General features: G+C 45.9%; 1 protein-coding gene across 6 annotated transcripts; it reads right to left on the reverse strand.

Annotated features, from left to right (window-relative positions):
* Positions 1–795: 795 nt before the first annotated feature.
* On the reverse strand, positions 796–21,383 carry LOC138815429 (cocaine esterase-like). 6 transcript variants are annotated; one of them, XM_070004838.1, is made up of 13 exons: positions 21,267–21,383; positions 19,150–19,354; positions 17,803–17,944; positions 17,080–17,213; positions 16,741–16,999; positions 16,225–16,323; positions 15,851–15,991; positions 15,688–15,759; positions 15,313–15,457; positions 14,821–14,958; positions 14,293–14,365; positions 3,522–3,600; positions 796–1,099 (listed from the first exon to the last, which is right to left on the reverse strand). In XM_070004838.1, the coding sequence occupies exons 1-12, from the start codon at positions 21,340–21,342 to the stop codon at positions 3,552–3,554; spliced, it is 1,533 nt and encodes a 510-aa protein (XP_069860939.1). In that variant the 5' UTR covers positions 21,343–21,383; the 3' UTR covers positions 796–1,099; positions 3,522–3,551. The 6 variants fall into 6 exon arrangements, with proteins under 6 accessions (XP_069860939.1, XP_069860937.1, XP_069860938.1 ...); XM_070004836.1 differs by lacking the exons at positions 796–1,099; positions 3,522–3,600 and adding an exon at positions 13,614–13,968 and having other exon boundaries at positions 21,267–21,382; XM_070004837.1 differs by lacking the exons at positions 796–1,099; positions 3,522–3,600 and adding an exon at positions 13,614–13,953 and having other exon boundaries at positions 21,267–21,381.
* Positions 21,384–21,752: the final 369 nt, after the last annotated feature.

Below are 21,752 nucleotides of genomic sequence, written 5' to 3' on the forward strand. Positions count from 1 at the left end.
GGAACACATCCACTGGTCATCAGATCAGCTGGGTCTTTAACTCAGCTCCATCCCTCAGCTTGATGTGACCCACTGGAATTGCTATCCTGCAGCCTACAAGCCCGAAAATCTTTTCTACTCCTAGACTCAACTCAGCCTGAAATCAGTTTGCACCTTCAACCAGTGTTTTTTACAACACTCATTAATATCTGGCTGACAGCTTGCCACCTGCAGTGACTCTTAGCATCTTGCCTTAGGCAAGGCCTGTTTAAACCATGTGACAGCTTTCATGCTTTCCTAGATAGCCTGTAACCTCTGCATTATTGTGAAGTATATGGTGTGATCAAAGTCAATATTAGTAATTAAGATTGGAATAAAAGAATGTATATTGTGGTGGCTCATGCCTATAATCCTAGCTACTCAGGAAGCTGAGATCTGAGGATCAAGCTTCAAAGCTAGCTCATGTTTGCATCCTGAAGATGGGCTGTCTTCCATGGTATGCCAGCCACATAATACATCTCCTTCTTCTGCCCTTCACCATATCTCTTTATTTGATGTTGAGCAGTGAGTGGCCAGATCTGACAAGTGGAATTCATAGAGTTAGGGTGTGAGGTCTGAAACTCAGGTTTCATTACCACACAGCAGGGAGACCCCCAGTGCTGGGCCCTAGCTTGGCTCTCTCTGGCTCTTCCTTGGCTACTTGCCCCAGGGCAGAGCCCACAACCTAGACCTGAGCCAGTCCTCATGAGAATTTGGCCCAATTTGAAGCCATGTATCAAATAAAGAGAAATAGTGAAGGACAGAGAAAGGAGATTTATTGCATGGCAGCCACGGGAAGACAACACTTCAGTACATCTACTGTTATCTTTGAGGGGTACAAATACTGGTCTCATGTTAAATAGGGAGCATTGAGGTGAAGAATATATTCATAGTTAAAGAAAGCCCAAGTCACAGGTTCAGAGGTGTGGCCTGGTTGACCAGTCTCTGAAGGCTTGTGGGTAATTTGTAGTTTTTGGCTGATCTCTTCAAGATGATAAAAGGCTTATCTGAGGGAAGTTTGCCTTTTGTGATAAGATGCTTCTAGGTGAATCTTGTATTTCCTGGAGCCCACTGTGGTAAACTGACGGCAAGAGGAAATAAAGTAAAGGGCAAAAATGAAAATGGGGTGGTGGATGCTCAGCTTTTGTCCTATTTTTAGTTAATTTACGGGTCCAACAAAAGTACCTTTTCAATTGCTTCTTAGAAGATAACATGGTCTCAGAGAACATTGTCACTAAACTTTCCCACCAGCCTAAATATGAGTCACAGTTAGTGGTCACACCAATGTCTGTGGAAGGTCATAAAATGTTTTTTTTTTTCAATCTGAGACCAGGATTTGAACTTGGTATCTAATACTTTCATTTGTTGGTTAGTACTCTACCAACTTACTCCATAAAATGTGGGGCTTTTTTATTTTTGCATATTCTTATCTGCCTAAGGATTATCAGAGGCCTCCTTAATGAAGACCTAGGGTAAGTCAATGCACAGTTCCTGCAACAATTGTTTTTAACTTACTGCTCAGGCCAGTAAACCAACTTTGGAGGACAATATAATTTATTAAATCCCCCCCCCCCCAACTTTTCAGTGAATATCCCATGGACTGATCTTGAAGAGCGACTGATTCTCTGAACCTTTATACTTCAATTTTTAAAAAATGTGCTGGGGTAAAAAAAAAAATCACTGTTATTCTCATCCTAGAGATGACCCATTTTCAGTCTGTTGAAAGAATGTTCCTTTCCTAATGAACTTTCCTACCATTTAAAAAAAAACCCCAAACCACTTTGAGTCAGACTCTTGCTTAACTCTTCACGTAGGCATGTGAATCAATCCAGAAGGATCTGTCTAAAACTGGGGATTCCTAACCTCTCTCATCCTCTTTCAAGGCCAGTCACAGAAATGAGTGACTAAGACATTTTATTGTTGGCCTTATTGTCCTAAACTCTTCAAGAGACACTTGGAAGTCTCCAGTTTTGTCCTAAACTGGAGTCACCTTTTTTTGTAGGCGTGTGTGTGTGTGTGTGTGTGTGTGTGTGTGTGTGTGTTTATGCCAGTTGTGGTGCTTGAACTCAGGTCTTGGGCCCTGTCCCTTAGCTACATCCATTCTGAAGGCTTGCACCTGGGCTGAGTCACTTTGGCATCTGACAACATCAGAACCAGATCACCCCATGACAACATCACCTCCAAGACAACCATTTGGCAACCAGTTTGTCTCTTCAAGGGATGAAGACAAAGACTTCTTCCTTCTTGATGGTGCCACTAGAAGAACCAGAACTGAGATAACTATCAATCAGACCACACTTTGACCAAGACTGCTTCATTATCCAGACTTCTCACTCCCTGCCCTAATTCTTGCTATATATAAACCAGGTGAGCATATTCAAGAAGGGCTGAAGTGCTTCCTTTCCCTCTTCCTAAGGTTGTATGGTGATGCTGATAGAATCCTGTCCTGTCACTAGGTGCTGGTAACTCAGACCTGTAATCCTAGCTACTTAGAAGGCTGAGATCTGAGGATCACAGTTGGAAGTCAGCCCCAGTAAGAAGTCCATGAGACTCCTATCTCTAAACACCAGAAAACTGGAAGTAGAGCTGTGGCTCAAAGTGGTAGAGTGCTAGCCTTGAGCCAAAAAGCTCTGAGACAGTACCTAGGCCCTGAGTTCAAGCCCCATGACCGACCAAAAAAAAAAAAAAAAAGAATTCTGTCTTGTCATAATTACTTCTGTTTGCTTTCTTTGGGGGCAAATGGCTGGACCATCATTTTAGGACATCCACATCTGCCCTAGGACAGAAGAGGAAGTAGAGCTGGTATCCCCTGCCAAGTTTCTTTCTGTAGTTGCATAGTCTTCCTAGAGTCTGGACAAACTGGGCTAGGAACTAGGAAATGAGCATGGAGGAGAGATGTGGCAGATCTAATAAAGCTGTCGTGTGTGTGTGTGTGTGTGTGTGTGTGTGTGTGTGTGTGTGTGTGTGTATGTGTGTTAGAATACAGCTACCCTAAGATTCGCAGTGAAGGCTGGGGGCTCCTACATGGCACTCAGCCTAGCTCCAAAACAGGTCAGTGATCTACCCATTAGCTCTTCTGGGCAGCTGCAAGCTTCAAAGTTATTTTTAGGTAGCAGAGGCTCGTGCTAAAAATACATGGCAAACTGTTCTGTGGCATGACAACTCTTTTGTACAACTACTTAAAGATAATAAAAATATTTAAAAAACTATAATGGCAGCTCCAACATTCCCTTTTCCAAGTTCTCCCATCTCTTCCCACCCCTTTCAGTATTGGGGCTTGAACTCAGAGCCTTGAGTTCTTGCTTGGCTTTTTTTGCTTATGGCTAGTGCTATACTACTTGAGCCACCCTCTCCAATTCCAGCTTTTTGCTGGTTAATTGGAGATATGAATCTCTTGGATTTGTCTGTCTGGGCTGGATTTAAACCAAGATTCACAGATGTCAGCCTCCTGAATAGCTAGGATTATAGACATAAGCCATCAGCCCTCTCACCATTTCTCTTACCTTTGAATGGTATTTTGAGAGTTTTAGGTCTCAGACCCAAACGCCAGAAGTTCCACATTTTAGATCTGGCCAACTATCTCTATAAGCCAAATAAAGAAATAGGATGAAGAGCAAAGAAAGACATTGATTACATGGTACAGGCATGCCATGGGAAGATAGCAAACTATCCCAGTCCACACATCTTCAGCCATCTTTGGTACAGACCTAAATAGACTGGGAACTAGGGCAGGGAGCAAAAGGTATGCACAATAAAAGAGTCCTAGTCATCACTTGGGCCTAGTTGATCAGTCCTTATTCCTGGAAAGTTTGGGGAAAGTCATTTTCTTGTCTTCACAGATCAGTTTAAACAAGCTTTTGGGGGCTGGAGGCACAGGCCCTGAGTTCAAGTACTGGTCCCAGAAAAAGAAAAAAAGGAACCTAAACTACCCATTGTCTGGCCAATGGTCTGCCCTAAGGAGACTCTTATGCTTCTTAGTGGTAGTTTGGACCCCTAGTTGTGGGTCGTGGGTCTTGAACACTGGGCCTGGGTGCTGTCCCTGAGCTCTTCAGTTCAAGACAAATGCTCTAGCACTTGAGCCACAGTACCACTTGGAGTTTTCTGGTGTTTAATTGGAGATAAGAGTCTCACAGACTTTTCTTGCTTGGACTGGCTTTGAACCCCAGTCTTCAGATCTCAGCCTCCTGAGTAGCTAGGATTACAGGTGTGAGTGCCGGGCTTGGGCCCCTAGTCTTAAAGTCATAAAAGATATTACATATCAGTCCTATTCTTCCCGAATTCCAAGGTGATAGTAAAGTGACTGCAGAAAAAATGAAGTGACTTAGAGCAAAGTGACATACAAAATGGAGGCAGAGATTTCAAGCTTGTTTCTGATTTTATTCAATTCATGGGCCTGGTAAAAGCAGCTTTAAGCACCTCTTATGGAACTAGGAGATTTGTTTTTCAGTGTGTCTGGACTCTGTTCCAATCTCTAGGCAGCATTTGTTGACTGTTTGCTGTGTGCTAGATACTATTCTAAATCCTTTATAACCAAATAGCTCTTAAATGCTCAGGAAGACCTATGGGGGATGGGGAGAGAGAGAATGAAGGAGAGAGAGAGAAAGAAGAGCAAGAGCGAGCGAGTGAGCGAGCGAGAGAGAGAGAGAGAGAGAGAGAGAGAGAGAGAGAGAGAGAGAGAGAGAGAGTCACTATTGTGATCCTCATTTTACACAATACTGAGTAACATAGAAGATAAAGAATTTGTCCAGATATACATCCAGGAAATGGTGGAACTGAACTGGAGCCCTATCTGTGAGCTTGTGTGTGTCTGAGGCTGAGGGGTATATGACTAAGCTTGGCTTGTGCCTTGTAGCAGTATCATCTCTCCATGTGTGCACAGCTTTGGTTCTGCAGCGCCCCCTGGTGCACACACACCTGAACAATTCTTCCTGGGACATGAAGGTTCCCTGGATTCACCAGTCTTTGACCTGTAGAGCCACTTCTTTCTGAGTCTGTGGCCTGCTAGATCCTTGGGGGCATGGACATCAGAAAGCCCAGGATACCCTGGAAGGGGTGCTCAGTGAATTTTAGGGACAATGGTACTGGGAAGAAACAATAAAGAGACAAGAGGCTTGGAATTCTCAGCTACAGTGACCCTGTTGTCTTCTCTCTGCCCCTCCCTCTGTCTACCACACCCTCTTCCACCCCACACATCTGTTACTGCATCCATGATTGGAACCTCTCCAGGGCCATCCTGCCCACAAAGCCCATGCTCCCATTATAGCCCACAAGTCCTTCGCAGTTTGATCTCTGCTGATCCCTTCAGCCATCCATACCATCCATACTGATTTCCTCAGCCCTGTCTCATCCTCCCTGCCCTTGCTCCTGCTGTTGTGTCCTTTTCCCTTGCTTCTTTTGCCCCTAGTCTATTATTCTCTCCAGTACCTCGACTGACCTCTGCTTGTCCTTCAGCTCTCTTTCAGGTCTGACTGGTTTACATCTCTGTCCCCACACCTTTGGGAAGCACAGATAGGGATTTTTTTTTTCATGTCAGGCCTTCTACCAGCTCATAAGGACAAACTTCCCTGGTAGCAGGAAGGGTTTGGGGGGATCCTGAACATGTCCTAAGGGGGATAGAAATGCAGTCATAGGGATATTTTGAGCAGAAGAGTGACAGACTCAGAGCCCCTCTGGTTCCATGCCTCATCTCCCTGCCCTAAATAGATTTCCCAGGATGTATCTGCCCCCAGGAACAAACTTGATAAACTCAGCAGCAGCCAGAACCTTGGTCTGACTGAGATAGTAGGTTGAGATCCAAATATATAAATTTGAGTGTGTATGCTGTGATTGAACCTAGGACTTTACACAGACTTTATAAACATGCTACTCTACCACCAAGTATACTCCAACCTCAAAATTCAGATGCTTTATGGGAATGGTGCACTCACCCTCTGAAACCTCTGGCTGCTTTTCACCCTTGAAGGCCTGAGTAGTGCTTGGGGGGGGGGTTGAGCTTTGACAACAGCCTGACAGGTCCAGATTTTGCCCATTGATTTTCACTGCTATGTCCTGGAGGGTGTTCTGGTCTTCCTCAGCTGGGAAGGGAGTGGGGATCGCAGGCTCTAGGGATAGGAGCTTGCACCCCAGTTCCTGAGGTCAGACCTCTAGTAAAGGCCATGCTTGGTGGCATGGTCCTGCTGGATTTGCTTTGCCTTGTGTGGGAGAGAAAGAGAAGGCATGATTCCATAGAAGGTTGTGATCTAATGGACACACATGACCCAGAAAGGCAGGGAAGGCTTCCCAGGGGAGGAGGTCCAAATAGGAGCTTGTGAAATGAGATGGACCTTGCCATGAAGAAAGCCTGTTCAAATCCTACTTCTCCTGATTTAGCAACTTCTATGATACCCCGTGTGCTTCCCTTAAGATACTCCCATTACTGACTTGAGGGAGGGATGGCAAATGGCTTCGGAACGCCACCCAGAATGAGCTGGTGCCTAGTCTTACTTGCCTGGGAAGTGCTTGAACTTTGATGGTGAGCAAAGGCAGTCATTCTATTTTATGTACATTATGTAAAAATTCAACTACAGAGCCTGGTGCTGGTGGCTCACACCTGTAATCCTAGCTATTCGGGATGCTCAGATCTAAGGATCATGGTTTGAAGCCAGCCTGGACAGGAAAGTCCATGAGTCTCTTATCTTCACTAAACTACAAAACCAAACCAAACCAAACCAAACAAAAAACCCACTGGAAGTGTAGTTGTGGCTCAAGTGGTAGAATGCTACCCATAAGCACAAAAGCTCAGGGACAGTGTCAAGGCCCAGAATAAAAGCCTCATGACTGTTAGGAAAATGGAGGAGAAAGGAAGGAAACAGGCCGGACTCAATCTTCTACAGGCTAGGACTGTTTATAGAGGAACCACAAGTGGTACAGCCTTTCCACAGCCTTGGAAATTGTGTCCAGGGGGTGAGGAGGTGGGGTGGGAGGAAAGAGTCAAAGGTTTTATGAAGTCTGAGCAAGGAGACAGAGGATGGGGGTGGTGGTGACTACAGGTATGGGCAAAGAATCCCTTATCTAAGGTCTCAAGCCTTTTTAAATGTTCAAACAGCTTGTCTTGTCTAGATGGTTTGACCTTCACAGGGTCCAGTTCTGTTTTCCAACCTCTTAACCCTTTCCTGGCTCAGCCTCAGAGCCTTATAGGCTAGGCCTACAATGGAATATTTACAGTTAGGCTCAGGTTGGATTTTCCCGCCTGCGTCAGGCAGTCTGCACATACCTTTGGGGGCTTGCCTGGCATCTGTATGTACCTGGGAAAATGGGGTAGTGGTCAATACTTCAATGACTGGCAAAAATGAAAAATAAAAATTGAACTACATAATTTGAGGGTAGAAATGGGAGGGAGTATAATGGGGGAGAATAATGGAACGGGTGACATTTACCAAGAAACATTTTTTTAAAAACTCATAATCTAACATGCAATTGGAACCTCTTGGTACAACTGCTTAATAAAAAAATATGTTGAAATGAGCTGGGTGCTGTGGCTCATGCCTATAACCCGAACTACTCAGGAGGCTGAGACCTGAGTATCACAGTTCAAAACCAGCCTGGGCAGGAAAGAGGAAAGTTTGTGAGAGTCTTATCTCAAATTAGCCATCAAAAAAACCCAACAAACAAACAAACCCCAGGACGGAGAGCTGTGGCTCAAATGGTAGAGAACTCACTAACCTTGAGCACAAAAGCTCAGGGACAGTGCCCAGGCCCTGATTTCAAGTCTATGTATGACACATACACACACCCACACGTACAAAGTTGAGGTGAAATTCATTTGACATACTGGTAATCATTATAAGGGGCATAGTTCATTTTCAATCTTGTGTAACTACCACGTCTCCTTAATACAAAACTCTTTAACCACCCCATCAAAACACTCTGTAAATACTAAGAAGTAATCACTTTTTATTTTATGTAGTCATTGCCAATTTGTTTTTAATTCCCTGGATTTACCTATTCCATATATATTATGTAAAAAAGATTTATATAGTTGGGCATGGCAATTCAAGCCTGTATTCCTAGCTACTTGGAAGAAAGAGATTGGGGATTCCCATTTTTGCTCCCATCCCTCCCCCAAAAAGCTTGTGACTTTCCATCTTGACCAATGACTGGGTGTGTGGTGCATGCCTGTTATCCTAGATACAGAGAAGCACAAATAGGAGAACTGAAGTCCAGGTTTGGCTCAAAGAATACAGAGAAACTCTATCTCAAAAATAACCATTGTAAAAAAAGAACTGACGGAATAGCTCAAGTGGTAGAATGACTGCCTGGTAAGTACAGAACATGAATTCAACCCCTAGTACAACTACCTTCTACCCCCAAATCATATGATGAGTGATTCTGGCTTCTTTCAATTAGCATGTTTCCCAAGTTCGTCCAAGTTGTAGTATGTATTCATATTAATAATGGCTAAGTAGTATTCTCCTGTATGGGTATTAGTCCATTTGAGGGAGGCTGGCTTTTTTTTTTTTTTTTTTTTTTTTTTTGGTCATAGGGCTTAAACTCACTTGCCTGGGTACTATCCATGAGCACTTTTGCTCAAGGCTAGAGAGCTCTACCACTTTGAGCCACAGCTCCACTTCCAAGGCAGGCTAATATTTAGACTTACTAAGCTCAGGATTCTGGAGACTCAAAGCCATGATACCTACTCAGGAGGGCCCTGATAAGGAGCTCTTGGTGGACAGTAGGGATGTGTACAGGAGACAAAGATCCCATCTCAAAAAGTAGGAATTTAAAGCTGGGAGCCGGTGGCTCATGCCTGTAATCCTAGCTACTCAGGAAGCTGAGATCTGAGGATCACAGTTCAAAGCCAGCCTGGGCAGGAAAGTCCGTGAGACTCTTATCTTCAATAAACCACTCAGAAAACCGCAAGTGGCACTGTGGCTCAAGTAGTAGAGTGCTAGCCTTGAGCTGAAGAGCTGAGGGACAGCACCCAGGCCCAGAGTTCAAGGCCCTTGACCAGAAAAAATAAAATAGGAATTTTCAGTCATTGGAACCCCAATCCTTGCCAAGAACATGCCCTTAATGACCTAATCATACCAGCTTTTACTCCTAAAGCCATTGCCACATTACAGCCTAAGCTTTCACCACATGAACCTTTGAGGGGAGAAACAACAGTTGAACCATGGCATTCCAACACTGACCCCAAGGTTCATGCCCTCACAGTTCAAAATGTACTCACTCCATCCACACTAGTCCCAAAGTCTCAGCTTGTTCCTATATTACTCAAAGTCCAAGTCCAAAGCCTCCTCCAAGAATCAAAGCAAATTCGCTCAGATCTGAACTCCTGTAAAAGTGTTAAAAAAAAAACAAACAGGCCTTGTACCAGTGACTCACTTGTGTAATCCTAGCTACTCAGGAGGCTGAGATCTGAGGATCGCAGTTCAAAGCCAGCCTGGGCAGGAAAGTCCATGAAACTCTTATCTCCAATAAACCACCAGAAAACTAGAAGTGGCACTGTAGCTCAAGTGGTAGAGTTCTAGCCTTGAGCTGAAGAGCTGAGAGACAGCACTCAAGCCCAGAGTTCAAGCCCCATGACCAACCAAAAAAAAAAAAAAAGAATCTGGAGGGCTGGGAATGTGGTTTAGTGGCAGAGTGCTTGCTTAACATGCATGAAGCCCTGGGTTTGGTTCCTCAGTACCACATAAACAGAAAAAGCTGGAAGTGGTTTTGTGGCTCAAGTGGTAGAGTGCTAGCCTTGAGCAAAAGAAGCTCAGGGACAGTGCCCAGGCTCTGAATACAAGTACCAGGACTTACCCTCCCCCCCACCCCCCCCAAAAAAAGCTGGAAGTGGAGCTATGGCTCAAGAAGTAGAGAACTAGCCTTTAGCAAAAGAAGGTCGGGGACAGAGCACTGGCGCACACACACACACACACACACACACACACACACACACACACACAATTAAAAAGCAAATAAATATCCACCCACTAAAAAACAAGTACTTACTTATAAGACACAATGGCGAACTGGACCCAAAGCAAGGCTGAAACCCAGAAGGGAAGGTCGTAGACCTTAAATCTCAAGTCAAGTACCTGGAGTAGGTCCCAGGCCTGTTGCTTGGCTGGTACCTGTGGTTACTCTTCTGGACTGCACAGTGTAATCTGCAGCTTTCGAAACTTGATGTGGTCTGCTGCTGGTTTTTTTCCCCTGCCTTTCTGGGGTCTTTGTTCTGGTTTTATTAGGTATTGCTCTATTGAGGGATTCTGCAGGGACTTTGACCCTGTAGCAAACTTCTGTCTGGCCTCAAAGAATTTTTTTTGAAATCTTGAGGAAAGCTAATATAACCTTATAATATTTGCTTTCTGAAAGCCTACTACATAATGGTCCACTGAGGTCTACTGGGTGCTTGGCCAGCTTGAACCACAGCTGAGAGCTGTGGAGGGTGTCTCTAGGAACTTGGCAGGTGGCTTTGTCCCAGGACCCTACAGAGAGCAGCCTCATCTACTCCTTCAAACAAAGAAGAAGAACTAGTCTCTTGGTTAATGATAGGAGGGGTAAACATTTTCCAGAATTCCTTTTTCCTTCCTTCCTTCCTTCCTTCCTTCCTTCCTTCCTTCCTTCCTTCCTTCCTTCCTTCCTTCCTTCCTTCCTTCCTTTCTTTTTTCCAGTCCTGGGGCTTGAACTCAGGGCCTAGGTGCTGTCTGTTAAGTTTTTGTCCTCAAGGCTAGTGCTCTACCACTTGAGACACACTTCCACTTCATGTTGTTGACTTTCCTGTCTAGGCTGGCTTCAAACAACAATCCTCAGATCTCAGCCTCCTGAGTAGGTAGGATTACAGACATGAGCCACCAGTGCCTGGCTCCTCTAGAATTTCTGAGATGCCATAAGGCTTTTCTCCATTGAGTAGAAAATTTAATTCTCTCTCTCTCTCTCTCTCTCTCTCTCTCTCTCTCTCTCTCTCTCTCTCTCTCTCTCTCTCTCTCTCTCTCTCTCTCATCTAGTGTGTGTGGTGGTACTGCTTGATCTCAGGGCCAGAGCATTCTCCCTTAGCTTTATTACTCAAGGCTGGCACTCTTTCAATTGAGCCACAGCTTCATTTTTGGCTTTTTTCTGGTTAATTGGAGATAAGAATATTACAGGCTTTTTTTTTTTTTTTTTTTTTTTTTTTTTTTTTTTTTTTTTGCCTGAGCTGGCTTTGAACCTCAATCTTCAGACTTCAGTCTCTTGAGTAATTAGTATTGCAGGCACAAGCCACCTGTGCCTGCCTGCCTGCCTATCTATCTATCTATCTATCTATCTATCTATCTATCTATCTATCTATCTATCTATCTATCTATCTCTATCTATCTATCTATCTATCTATCTATCTATCTATCTATCTATCTATCTATCTATCTATCTCCACTTAGCATCTATGTATTTAACATCTAGCTTTTATTTTTGGTTATACTGAGGTTTGAACTTAAGAGTCTCATGCTGACTAGGCATGTGCTGTACCACTTGAGCTACATTCTTCAGTCATTTCTTTTGCTTTAGTTATTTTTTTTAGGTCTTTTTGTCCAGACTATCCTCAGACTGTGACAATCCTACCTTTGGTGTCCTCCTTAGCTGGGATCCCAGGCACATACCACCGGCTAGTTTGTTGAGATTGGTGCCTTGTTAACTTTTTGTGTGGGCTCTACTTGAACTGTGATCTTCCCAGTTTTCTCCCCAAATGGCTGGATTATAGGCATAAACCCCTGCCCAGCTTTGAACAGAAACTTTAAAGAGGCAGTCACTACCAAGGTCAAATGAAGGTGGTTTGGTATTGAAGAACATGTGCCTACAAAATTTCAGACTCCTATTCTTCCTGTTTTCCTCATCATAGCCCCATATCTGAGCCCACCACAGCCTGCAGGATGTCTCTTTGGTACCTCCAACTTCTTCTGTACCTCTCTCATCAGCTATCACCACACTGCCCATTGCCCTGTAGCTCTTGTCCCGTTTTTATATCTTGTTTATAGCTAAGCAAACAGATGCTATTGTGTCTCTACTTTCCCTTCTTCCAGTCTCTCACAGATCTAGTCTTCACTCACCACCTAATCAGCAAGGTGGGGTAAGGCTGGGAAAAGTGGGCTTGGCAGGAGGTGGAGCTGAGCGAGCAAAGGTTGAATAAATAGACCATGAGGTGGTGACTCTTCCCTGCCACTTTTGGCCTCTTCCTAAGTGACATCTGGCTTCTTGCAGCCCCTCCAAGATATCTAGAACCCTCTCTGGAGATGAGAGTCTTATGGATTTATCTGCCTGGGCTGGGTTCAAGGATCTGCTTTGAGATGAATCAAACATGGTAACATTTTTGACATTCACTCAGACTATTTGCCAAACGAGGCAGGTGAATGGGTGAATCTAAATTACAAACTTAATTGTAAACAATAAGGCTATTAAAAAGGAAGATCACTACTGAAAATCTAAAATGTACTCTGGGAGCCCCTTTGGGGAAGATTCCTCTGCATCAGTGGAACTAACACCACACAGAACATATCCTCAACAGGAGCTCAACGAGCTCTCAGGACATAGTGAAGTATTTATTGTACATGAGTTCTATGCCCTCCAAGGGAGTCTCTGACCTTTGCCCAGTCTCTCAGCCCAGGCCTTACAGTGTCTTTGTCTCTACCTGGTGTCTAAGTATGGACAAAAAGGCAATGTTCACATCCATATAAGAGGACCAAGGGAGCTTATTTTCCCTTTTTGCCACCTGAATGCCCATAATAAGGTGCCATCTATGAACCAGATAGCAAGCTCTTAACAGAGAGCTTGTGTCACCTTGATTCTGGACTTCCCACTGTCTAAAATGGAGAGCAATACGCTTCCATTTTGTATAAACTAGCTGGCTTTTGATATATTTGTTTTAGCAGCTGGAATGGATGGAGACCCTAGGCCTTCTTTTGTCCAGGTTCTCTAATGGCGCTTGCAGGTATAAGAATGTGAGGGATTTCTGAGAAGCTGATGTAGGATTCTGATAGCTTTGTTTTTTTGTTTTTGGGTCCGGTTGTGGGGCCTGAACTCTGGGCCTGGGCGCTGTCCCTAAGCTCTTCAGCTCAAGGCTAGCGCTCTACCACTAGAGTCACAGCACCACTTCCGGCATTTTTCTTTTTTTTGCTTATGTGGTGCTGAGGAATCGAACCCAGGGCCTTGAGCATGCAAGGCAAGCGCTCTACCACTGAGCCACCTTCCCAGCCCCCGGATTCTGATAACTTGTAGGGACAACATTCTCAAGACAAAACCAAAAACAACAAAAACCCATTTCTCAATCTGGAGAGGGTATGGAAGGATTGATGGAGAGGAGAAAGGGTGGGAGAGATGAGGGGGAAGGATGGAAGGGAGCCAAGCACAATGGGATGTGGAGGAAAGGGCATCCATTTACTGAATGTAGCAGTGCATGCCTGAAATACCAGCCATTTGGGAGATATGATCTAGACAAACCCAAACTGGGGAGACTCTATCTCAAAAACAAAAACACAAGGGTTGGGATCATAGGTGAAATGAAGAGCACCTGACTAGCAAGCAGAAACTCTTGTTTCTGATACCACAACCACCACCACCACCACAATGGAACAATCAAATAAATGACCCTTGACAGGCTTGGAACAAGCATTATTCAGGGGGTTCTTTATACATGTTGGCTAAATGGACAAATGAAGAAGGGACAAGTGGTTCAGCAAACGGTTGAGTTAACTATTGCTCCTTGGTAGGTGTGTGAGCACCTCCTATTGATTGCACCTGCCTTCAAGCCCACCTCTCCCAGTTATCCCTCCCTACAGCTCTGTGTGCTTCTTCTCAGCCTCTTCCAGCTCCTGGAGCTTGGTCCAGAACTTCAGCCTGGAGGCCTTCAGGGCCTGGCCTACGGCAGGATGGATGCCCAGCTGTAGGTACTGCTTGTTCTCATCAAACAGGGGCCAATGTATCAGGTCCTCGCTGTTGGGATTCCTGTGGACACACACCCTCCCAGCAGGGCAGTGAGGGTCATTCTAAGTCCTTGGGAGCCTAGATCCAATCATCTGCTTGGGATCAAGGGGAGTAGCATAGCAGAGGGGTGATGAGGAGGGGCCTCATCACAAGGATCTCTCATGCGTGGCTGCTTCACCTGATGCTTCACAGAGCAAGTGCCAATATTTCCAGGCATTCCAGTTTGCCAGAGTAAGGGATACTGACTGCCCTCTCTTGAATCAGAGATGCAGCTTTTGTGTAACTTACTGAGGCCCTTACAGATAAGAAAAGCACTAGGTGGACTTTAGCATGGGGAAGTGGGGTTGGGGGCATTCTCACCCATTTCGAGCAAAGTTGGCCCAGTACTTCATCATCCTCCTGCTCAGAAGTTTCTCTTCTTCAGTGAAGTTAACTGCCCAGAGGACAACAAGGATCCTGAGGTAGCTACCCACCACCCTGTCATGTTCTAAGTTTTCCATCCACCCTGTAGCCTGACAGGACTGGTCCCCTTCATTTCATCTCCACTCAGAGCCAGGCTCTTCCATTGCTCAGCCTGCCATTAATCTTCCCAACAGCAAGCTGAATCCACATGATGCTCATTTCTGGCCCCCAAATCCCTTCTTTCCTCTGGTTCAGTGTTTTGAACCATCGCATCTGAGCCTGTATCTGTGCTGGGGTTGTGGGCACTGGAGCAGGCACGCCCTGGAGTAGGAAGGGGCTTGGATGTGAACCTCTTGGAGCACTTGAAACTGTAAGACCCTGTCTACTCTTTGAGCTTCAGCATGTTCATTTAGAAGATGAGGGCAACCATCCCTTAGGAACAAGAGTGAAACCCATTCCAGTCCCTAGACATTGAGGAAGACTCACCCTTCCTGCCACTAAAGATGCTTCCAAAGATGAAGGGAACCTCATCACCATGGTCTGCCTTCACTTGAGGTGGCTTGATGTTCTTGAGGAAGTGGGGCTTGTGCTGGAACTCGTAGAAATAGACAGGGGCATGGGAACCTGGACGTGTGGACAGGGAGTGACATGATGCTTTACCCTCCCCACCAACAACTGTCATGCTTCCTTCTTGTTGACAAGTCCAAAGCCTAGGGAGTTCCAGACTAGAACAGGCCTAGTGGGAAGGGCCTTCATGGTGCAATCATAGCGTTGGCTTTTCTAGCTGTGTGTTTTTGGATAAATAAAACAGGAGTGATGCTGCCAATTCATAGGAATTACTGAGATGATGGTCATCAAAATCTTGGCTCAGGGGCTTGGGAAAGAATTGGTTTGGAGTGGGGCAATACTAGTTTCATCGGATACCCATAGGTCTGAGCTGTCCTCAGACAGTTAGGCCTCTATCACAGAAAAACTCACACTGAAAACTCGCTGCTTGGAGTGCAGGTATCACGAAGATGATATCTCCCATCAGCTCCCAGAACCGAGTTTGGATGATTTTGGGGTCTTCAGTGTTTATTAAGTACTCCTCCATCAGCAGTTCACCATATTCAGCAGGCCACATCTAGCCAAGAGGGACAAGGAAGAGTTAGGTAAGGCAGACACCTAGGCAAGTAGCCTCAGGATGGAGGAATAGGGCATGCATTGCACAAGGTAAAGAGGGAAATGGCCAAAGACTGGGATTACCTCATCCATAAAGACAAGTATATTTCAGCCATTATTCCTGGGGCATGTCACAAGGGCAAAGCATTTAGGGTGACTTTTTTTTATTGTTTGCCATCCAATAACTCTCACCATGATTTCCAACGTGTTTTGTAGAATAGCCTGAATTGTCTTTCTGTCTATTTCTTTTGAGGTGCTCATGTCCTGGGAGGCAAGGGGAAAGTCTTGGATTGAATGATCCTGACGCTATAACTGTAACCAAACACCAGGCAAAGGGACATGGAATGGACCTCACTCTGTGGAGAACCCAGCCAAACTCATCAGTGTTGACACCAATGATGCTGGGGACACGTTGAAAGTGAGCAGAGGCCAGCAGCTCCTTGGGATGCCTGGGTAGGAAGGTCCCATCGACCACACCAGGGATCATCTTGAATGCCTGAGGGGACATTCAAAGACAAGGAACAAGTTGAAGCTTAGAAAATTTCAGATATTCATTAGTTCCTTAAACTTGTTCCTGCATCATCTCCAAATACCCACACTAAAAATTCCTTATCTAGTACTGCCTAATGGCAGTGGTGAAGCATCTGTCTATGTGAGTTTAAAGTCCATTTACGCTTTTGCCCTGCTCCCCATTGGCCTCTTCCCCATGCCCACCTCATTCAGACTGACCTTGGTAATAGCCAGCATTTCCTCTTCACTCTTGGCCCGCAGGCAGCGCACCAGGGCCTCTGAATCCACCTGCTCACAGGCAGACAGGTTGGCCACCATCTGGAAAGGAACCAGGCAGGGGCTGCCTCATCCTTGCAGGCAGGAGAAAGGGTTTGCCCAGACCCAGATGGGTGCAGTGCTCCTAAATCTCCCAGGGTATGGAGTGTGGGGTTGCAGAAGTGAAATTGTTCCCACTTCCCTGATGCTCAGAGGCTTTGGCCAAAGGAGCAGTTTCCCCTGTTTACATGGTTCTGTCTATAATGAGAGCTTCTAGGAGCATGCTTTCTAGCCACAGAAAATGTGTGGCCTCAGTAAGGCAGAGAGGTGTGAACGCTGACCACTGAGCCCTCCGCAAAGCCAAAGGAAATCCCCCCAAGGTGCCTTCATGGTGCTTGTTTCTTTACTAAAGAGAACAGAGGATCTGAGAGTGAAGGATGAAGCAGAAGGTCTGGGCAAGGGATGATTGCGGGTACTCACTGAGGAGACCACATCAGAGGAGCTGGAGATGAAGAAAGGAGAAAAGGCCACCCCACTCTCCATGATGGCCCCATGGAAGAGTCCTTGGGACATGGGGGACATGACATGTGAGGACACACTTGAGCCACCTGCAGACTGGCCAAAAATGGTGACACGGTTGGGGTTGCCTCCAAAGTGGGCGATATTCTGCTGGACCCAGCGTAGGGCGGCCACCTGGTCCAGGAAGCCCCAGTTTCCAGTGGCATGCTGGTCTCCAGTGCTGAGAAGTGGCAGAGACAAGGGTCACAGGGCTGTCCAGCTCTGCTTGTCCCCCATTGCCCAGCTCAATCCCTCGCTCACCTGAAGAAACCTAGGACTCCCAGGCGGTACTGGATAGTGACCACCATTACATCCTCGGTGGCTGCCAGCGTGGATCCATCATACAAGGAAGCCATGCCCATAACGAGTGCACCACTATGAATCCACACCATCACCTGGGACAATTCAAACAGGTGCTATGTGGCTCCCAAACAGCTCAAACCTCTTTAGGCCACTCCATATACTATCCACGGTCTTACTACTGTATATTTACCCTTATGACACACCCTAGCAGGTGGTATGGTCTTTGCCTTGGCTGAAGCTTCAAGATCCTTTAGTCTGCTCTATGTAACAAAGCTTGGCTTCACAAGTCTCAGCACCCCACTGAGTTGGAAGAAAATGCCTGTCTCCCTGATAAACCTATAAGAAAATCTATTTATCCTTCACCAGTACTGGCTCAAGAGATAAGCAGTACCTAGACTTTTTGATAAACTCAAAGTACATCCTCTAGGTACTTGATTCAGTCCCCTGGGCACAAGTGTTGAATGAGAGTACTCAGTGAACTTCAGGGCTCTAGCCTCTGACTTAGTCGATCTCCTCCTGTGTCCCCACACCCATGGGTCAGCTGCCTAGCATGGATGAGAAGGCCTTCTTGGATCTGATAGGAAAATCCATACAGTGAGTCCTCTCTGTAGTGGAGACCAGGCTAATTATCATGCTGAAAGAAATGTCTTCCCACCCAGCTGACCGTGATCTAACACTCACGGGCAGGTTAGAGCCCTCATGCGCATGGGCAGGTGAGTAGATGTTGAGGTACAGGCAGTCCTCGGACACGGGAGTGTGAGGCAAGGTCAGATTCAACAAGGTCACAGCCAGTTCTCTCATTGTGTCAGCATTTTGCAAGCACCTGGTAACAATGCGAGTTATATATTTACTAGTACTTCCAGTCAGGAGCTCACCAAGCTGCATGGGCTGATCCAGAACCTCCTTGTGGCCCAGGTTTATCTCTAACTTCAATCTTCCTACCTCAGTCTCTAGAATACTCAGATTATAGGTATGTACCACCATGCCTACAACCATAATAGCTGACAGTCCAGTGTCAAAGACATACCCTGGATCTGGACTGGCTCCCAGCAACCTTTAGACTCTCTGATGTCCTGCTGGTACATGACCCTTATCTAAAGTCCCTTCCTACCCAAAGCCTTCCTCAAGGTTGTTGGGGGCCTTGGGATCCTACTCCTGAGGCTGGGAAATGTCAATTCCTAGAGTTTCTATGGGAAACATTAGCTGCAGGGCTTGATATTCACCGCTTCCCCCAGTGCCCATTCAGGTCTGGAGCAGTGAAGCTGTCACCGCACAGGGGCAGTATGAATGAATGGTTATACTTAGGGTAGTAGAGTATTCCTGATGACCAACCAGGACAGGAAGCCTTACCCTTCCTACAGCTGGATGCACACCATTTAGCTCCCTAGCCAATGGCACCTGGTCCTTGGGTAGGCACAGTGATTGTGATGCTTGGCTTTTCCAAAGAGTCACCACTCTTGCCCTCTTCAGGGACCTACAGCATCCTCTGCTGGAGTCACAGGTGTTTATAGGGACACCTCCCTGGACAGAAGAAAACACTTGCTTAGAGTATAAGTGTGTCTCTGCTCTTCTCTTGAGCATCTACCATAACACTGTCCACATGGAGACTGGCAAAGTTGTTCTAGCCTCTGAACCTTAGTACTTCCATTAGAAGAATGTACATGATGCTTGGTGCTGGTGGCTCACCCATATACTAGATACTCAGGAGGCTGAGATCTGACGATTGCAATTGTAAGCCAGCTTGTATAGACAAATCCTTGACTCTATTACTGAGCAAAAAAGCCAGTAGTGGAGATGTGACTGAAGTGACAGTGCACTAGCCTTGAGAGAGTAAGCGAAGCAAGATCTGGAGGCCCTGAGTTCAAGTCCCAGAACTAGCAAGCATGCATGCAAGCAAGCAAAAAACACACGGAAAATTTCCCCAATGCAAAGGGAAACTGGCCGTGAGTTTCAGATGGAAGCACCACTCAGTCTGACCCAGAGCTCTGTCCTACTCCAGACATCCCTGGGCTTCCTGGGAGAACTTACATGGCTGGGTAGGAGGTGGCATCCCTCATACCACTCCATGGTTCAGGGGGCTCAGGAGGGGCAAACCGCAGTGGGCCTACAGGTGGCTTGGCAAAGGGAATGCCCAGGAAGGTGTGCACTGCCACATTGGCGTCCTTCACATGGACAAGGCTGCCCCGAACCTGCCCGGTGTGTGTGGTTCTGATGGGGCTGGCTCGGTCCTGGCCTGTGGATGGAGAGATACATATGAGGGTTGGGTGTGCCCCATCAGCTGCCACTCACACTGTGGCTCCTGTTATTTCTTGCTACTCACAGCTCAGCCGGGCAAAGGCCTCTGATCTGCAATGTCTTCCTATACTTCTTACCTGTTACACCAGCCCTCCCTCCCCAGTCCTTCTGAATTCTGTTTATATGCAATGAACACTTTGCCTAGTGCCTATGGATGAGGTTGAAGGTTGTGAATTCTGTGTGTATGCTAAAAAACAAAACAGAAAAACAAACAAACAAAACCCAGATCACTGTGTTTAAGACTTAAGGAAGTCAATGGTTTTGAAGAAGCCAGGATTGATGGTATAAAAAAAAGTTCAGATCCATTTATTCCCCTATGGCTCATTAATTGCCATTAGCCCTCTATGCCAGGTAGTCTAATATCCTTATATTGAAAATATTCAGAAAAATTTTGGAGACTGTTCTGATCATGTACAGAATTTTTTCTTGCTGTTCCCTAAGTAATATAGTATTGCTAGATAGCATGTACACTGGTCTAAGCACTCTAAGTAATCTAGAGTTTTTTTTTTTAATTTAAAGAATATATACTTAGTGCCAGTGCCGGTGACTCACACCTATAATTCTAGCTACTCACGAGGCTCTTATCTCTAATTAATCACTGGAAGTGGAGCTGTGGCTCAAAGTAGTAGAGTACTAGTCTTGAGCAAAAGAACTCAGGGACAGCACCCAGGCCCTGAGTTCAAGCCCCATGGCTGACAAGAAAAACACACGCATACAAAGAAAGTATATATGCTTAGATTCTATAAAAGAGCATCTGCACATTTTGGTATATGCTAGGAGGTTTTGGATTTTATCTCCCTGAATAGTGAGGACAACTCTATGTGAGTGCAAGCGTAATTCCTATTTTAAATGAGAGTCATCAGGGAGGTCCAGGCAGATCTTTCTACCTGAAAGGACTTGGTGATCTCTCAGAATTTAGCCAAGAGCAGACAGGTGAAGGAGCCAGACAGTGGTAGGCCGAGGGTGAGGTGAGGGGGGACCCTTTTGAGCAGATTGGTTGGAAGAGTGTTGGAGGATATTGTTAGAGCCCTCTCCAAGAATTTGGGGTGAATGGGATTGAGGGTTTCAAACACACACCTGGGTATTGGGCCCTTTTGATGTAAGTTCCTGAGAAGGGCTAGGAGATCACAAAAAGCACATGCTTTTTGCCCTGGAAAACAAGTCATATCTTTGCCCTTTTGTCAGGCCTCAGATGCCTCTTATTTCAGCTTCTTTTTAAATCAGGGGATGGTGTACCTCCAGAGCTAGTAACTTTCTGGGGACCTCTGTGGAGGGTGCCTGTGTGCTTCTAAGGACCAAAGGCATTGTAATGGAGGGATAAATGATTGCATGAAGATATCGCTATTGTCCTTAGAAGCATGAGAGGACAAGTCCGATCCCCAGCGGCCCAGTTCTCAGATCACCCATCCTGGCTCTTCCCAGTCCTCCTCACTCAGCTGTCTACTCATTATCCCATGCACCAGCAGGCCCAACACTTTCTCTCTCTGCTTTTCAGGTCCACACTAGGTGCTTTGGACCTGTTGGGAATGCAAAATTCCCATACTCTTGTTTGTTACCACACTAGCTCCTTCTTTTGGAAGGCTTGCCTGTCCAAATCTCAGGCTTTACCTCTGAACAATGTGGCTTAACTGATTCTAGCTCCCATCACACCTTCAAGAATTCCCACCTTAAGGCTGCCAGTGGCTCAAGCCTATAATTCTAGCTACTCAGGAGGCTGAGTCCTAAGGATTGCAGTTCAAAGCCAGCCTAGGCAGGAAAGTCCATGAGACTCTTATCTCCAATAAACCACCAGAAAACCGGAAGTGGCGCTGTGGCTCAATTAAATTAAATTAAATTTAAAAAATTCTCACCTCGGACCAAGAGGAGGGGAAGCAGAAGACCACAGGTCACGGTGCTCAACCATGAAGAAGATCGGTCCATCCACATGGTTTGCTTGCTGGCTTGTGTCTGTGGTAGATTTGCTAAGGATCAAGCTTCATCTGAGGTGGAGTTTGGACCTACAAGGAAGTAGGCAAGGTGCCAGGTGGGTGTTGTAGGAGTGTGGCCTTGAGTAGGCAGAGATCATAGGAAGAGAGAGAGTTCAGCAGGCAGAGCATGATCACCTCTCTTATCTGCCTTCCACAAAGGGAGACACAACTCTGATCTAGAGCCACTGCATTCCTTCACAGCCCTGATGATGAGAGAGCAGCAGGGCTTTTTGGAGGAATAGTATGCTCAGTACCCCAGAGAGACTGAGTGAGTTTATCTTTGATGGGGTGGAGTAAATTGTTTGAGTGAAGACAGTGCCCCTTGCTGTCCTTCTTCTAGGCAACTGTGCCCCTCATCCTGAGAGCTCC

The sequence above is a fragment of the Dipodomys merriami genome, unplaced genomic scaffold (assembly GCF_024711535.1).
Source record: "Dipodomys merriami isolate MVZ:Mamm:240054 unplaced genomic scaffold, mDipMer1.0.p SCAF_64, whole genome shotgun sequence".
In the NCBI taxonomy this organism is placed as follows: Eukaryota; Metazoa; Chordata; class Mammalia; order Rodentia; family Heteromyidae; genus Dipodomys; species Dipodomys merriami.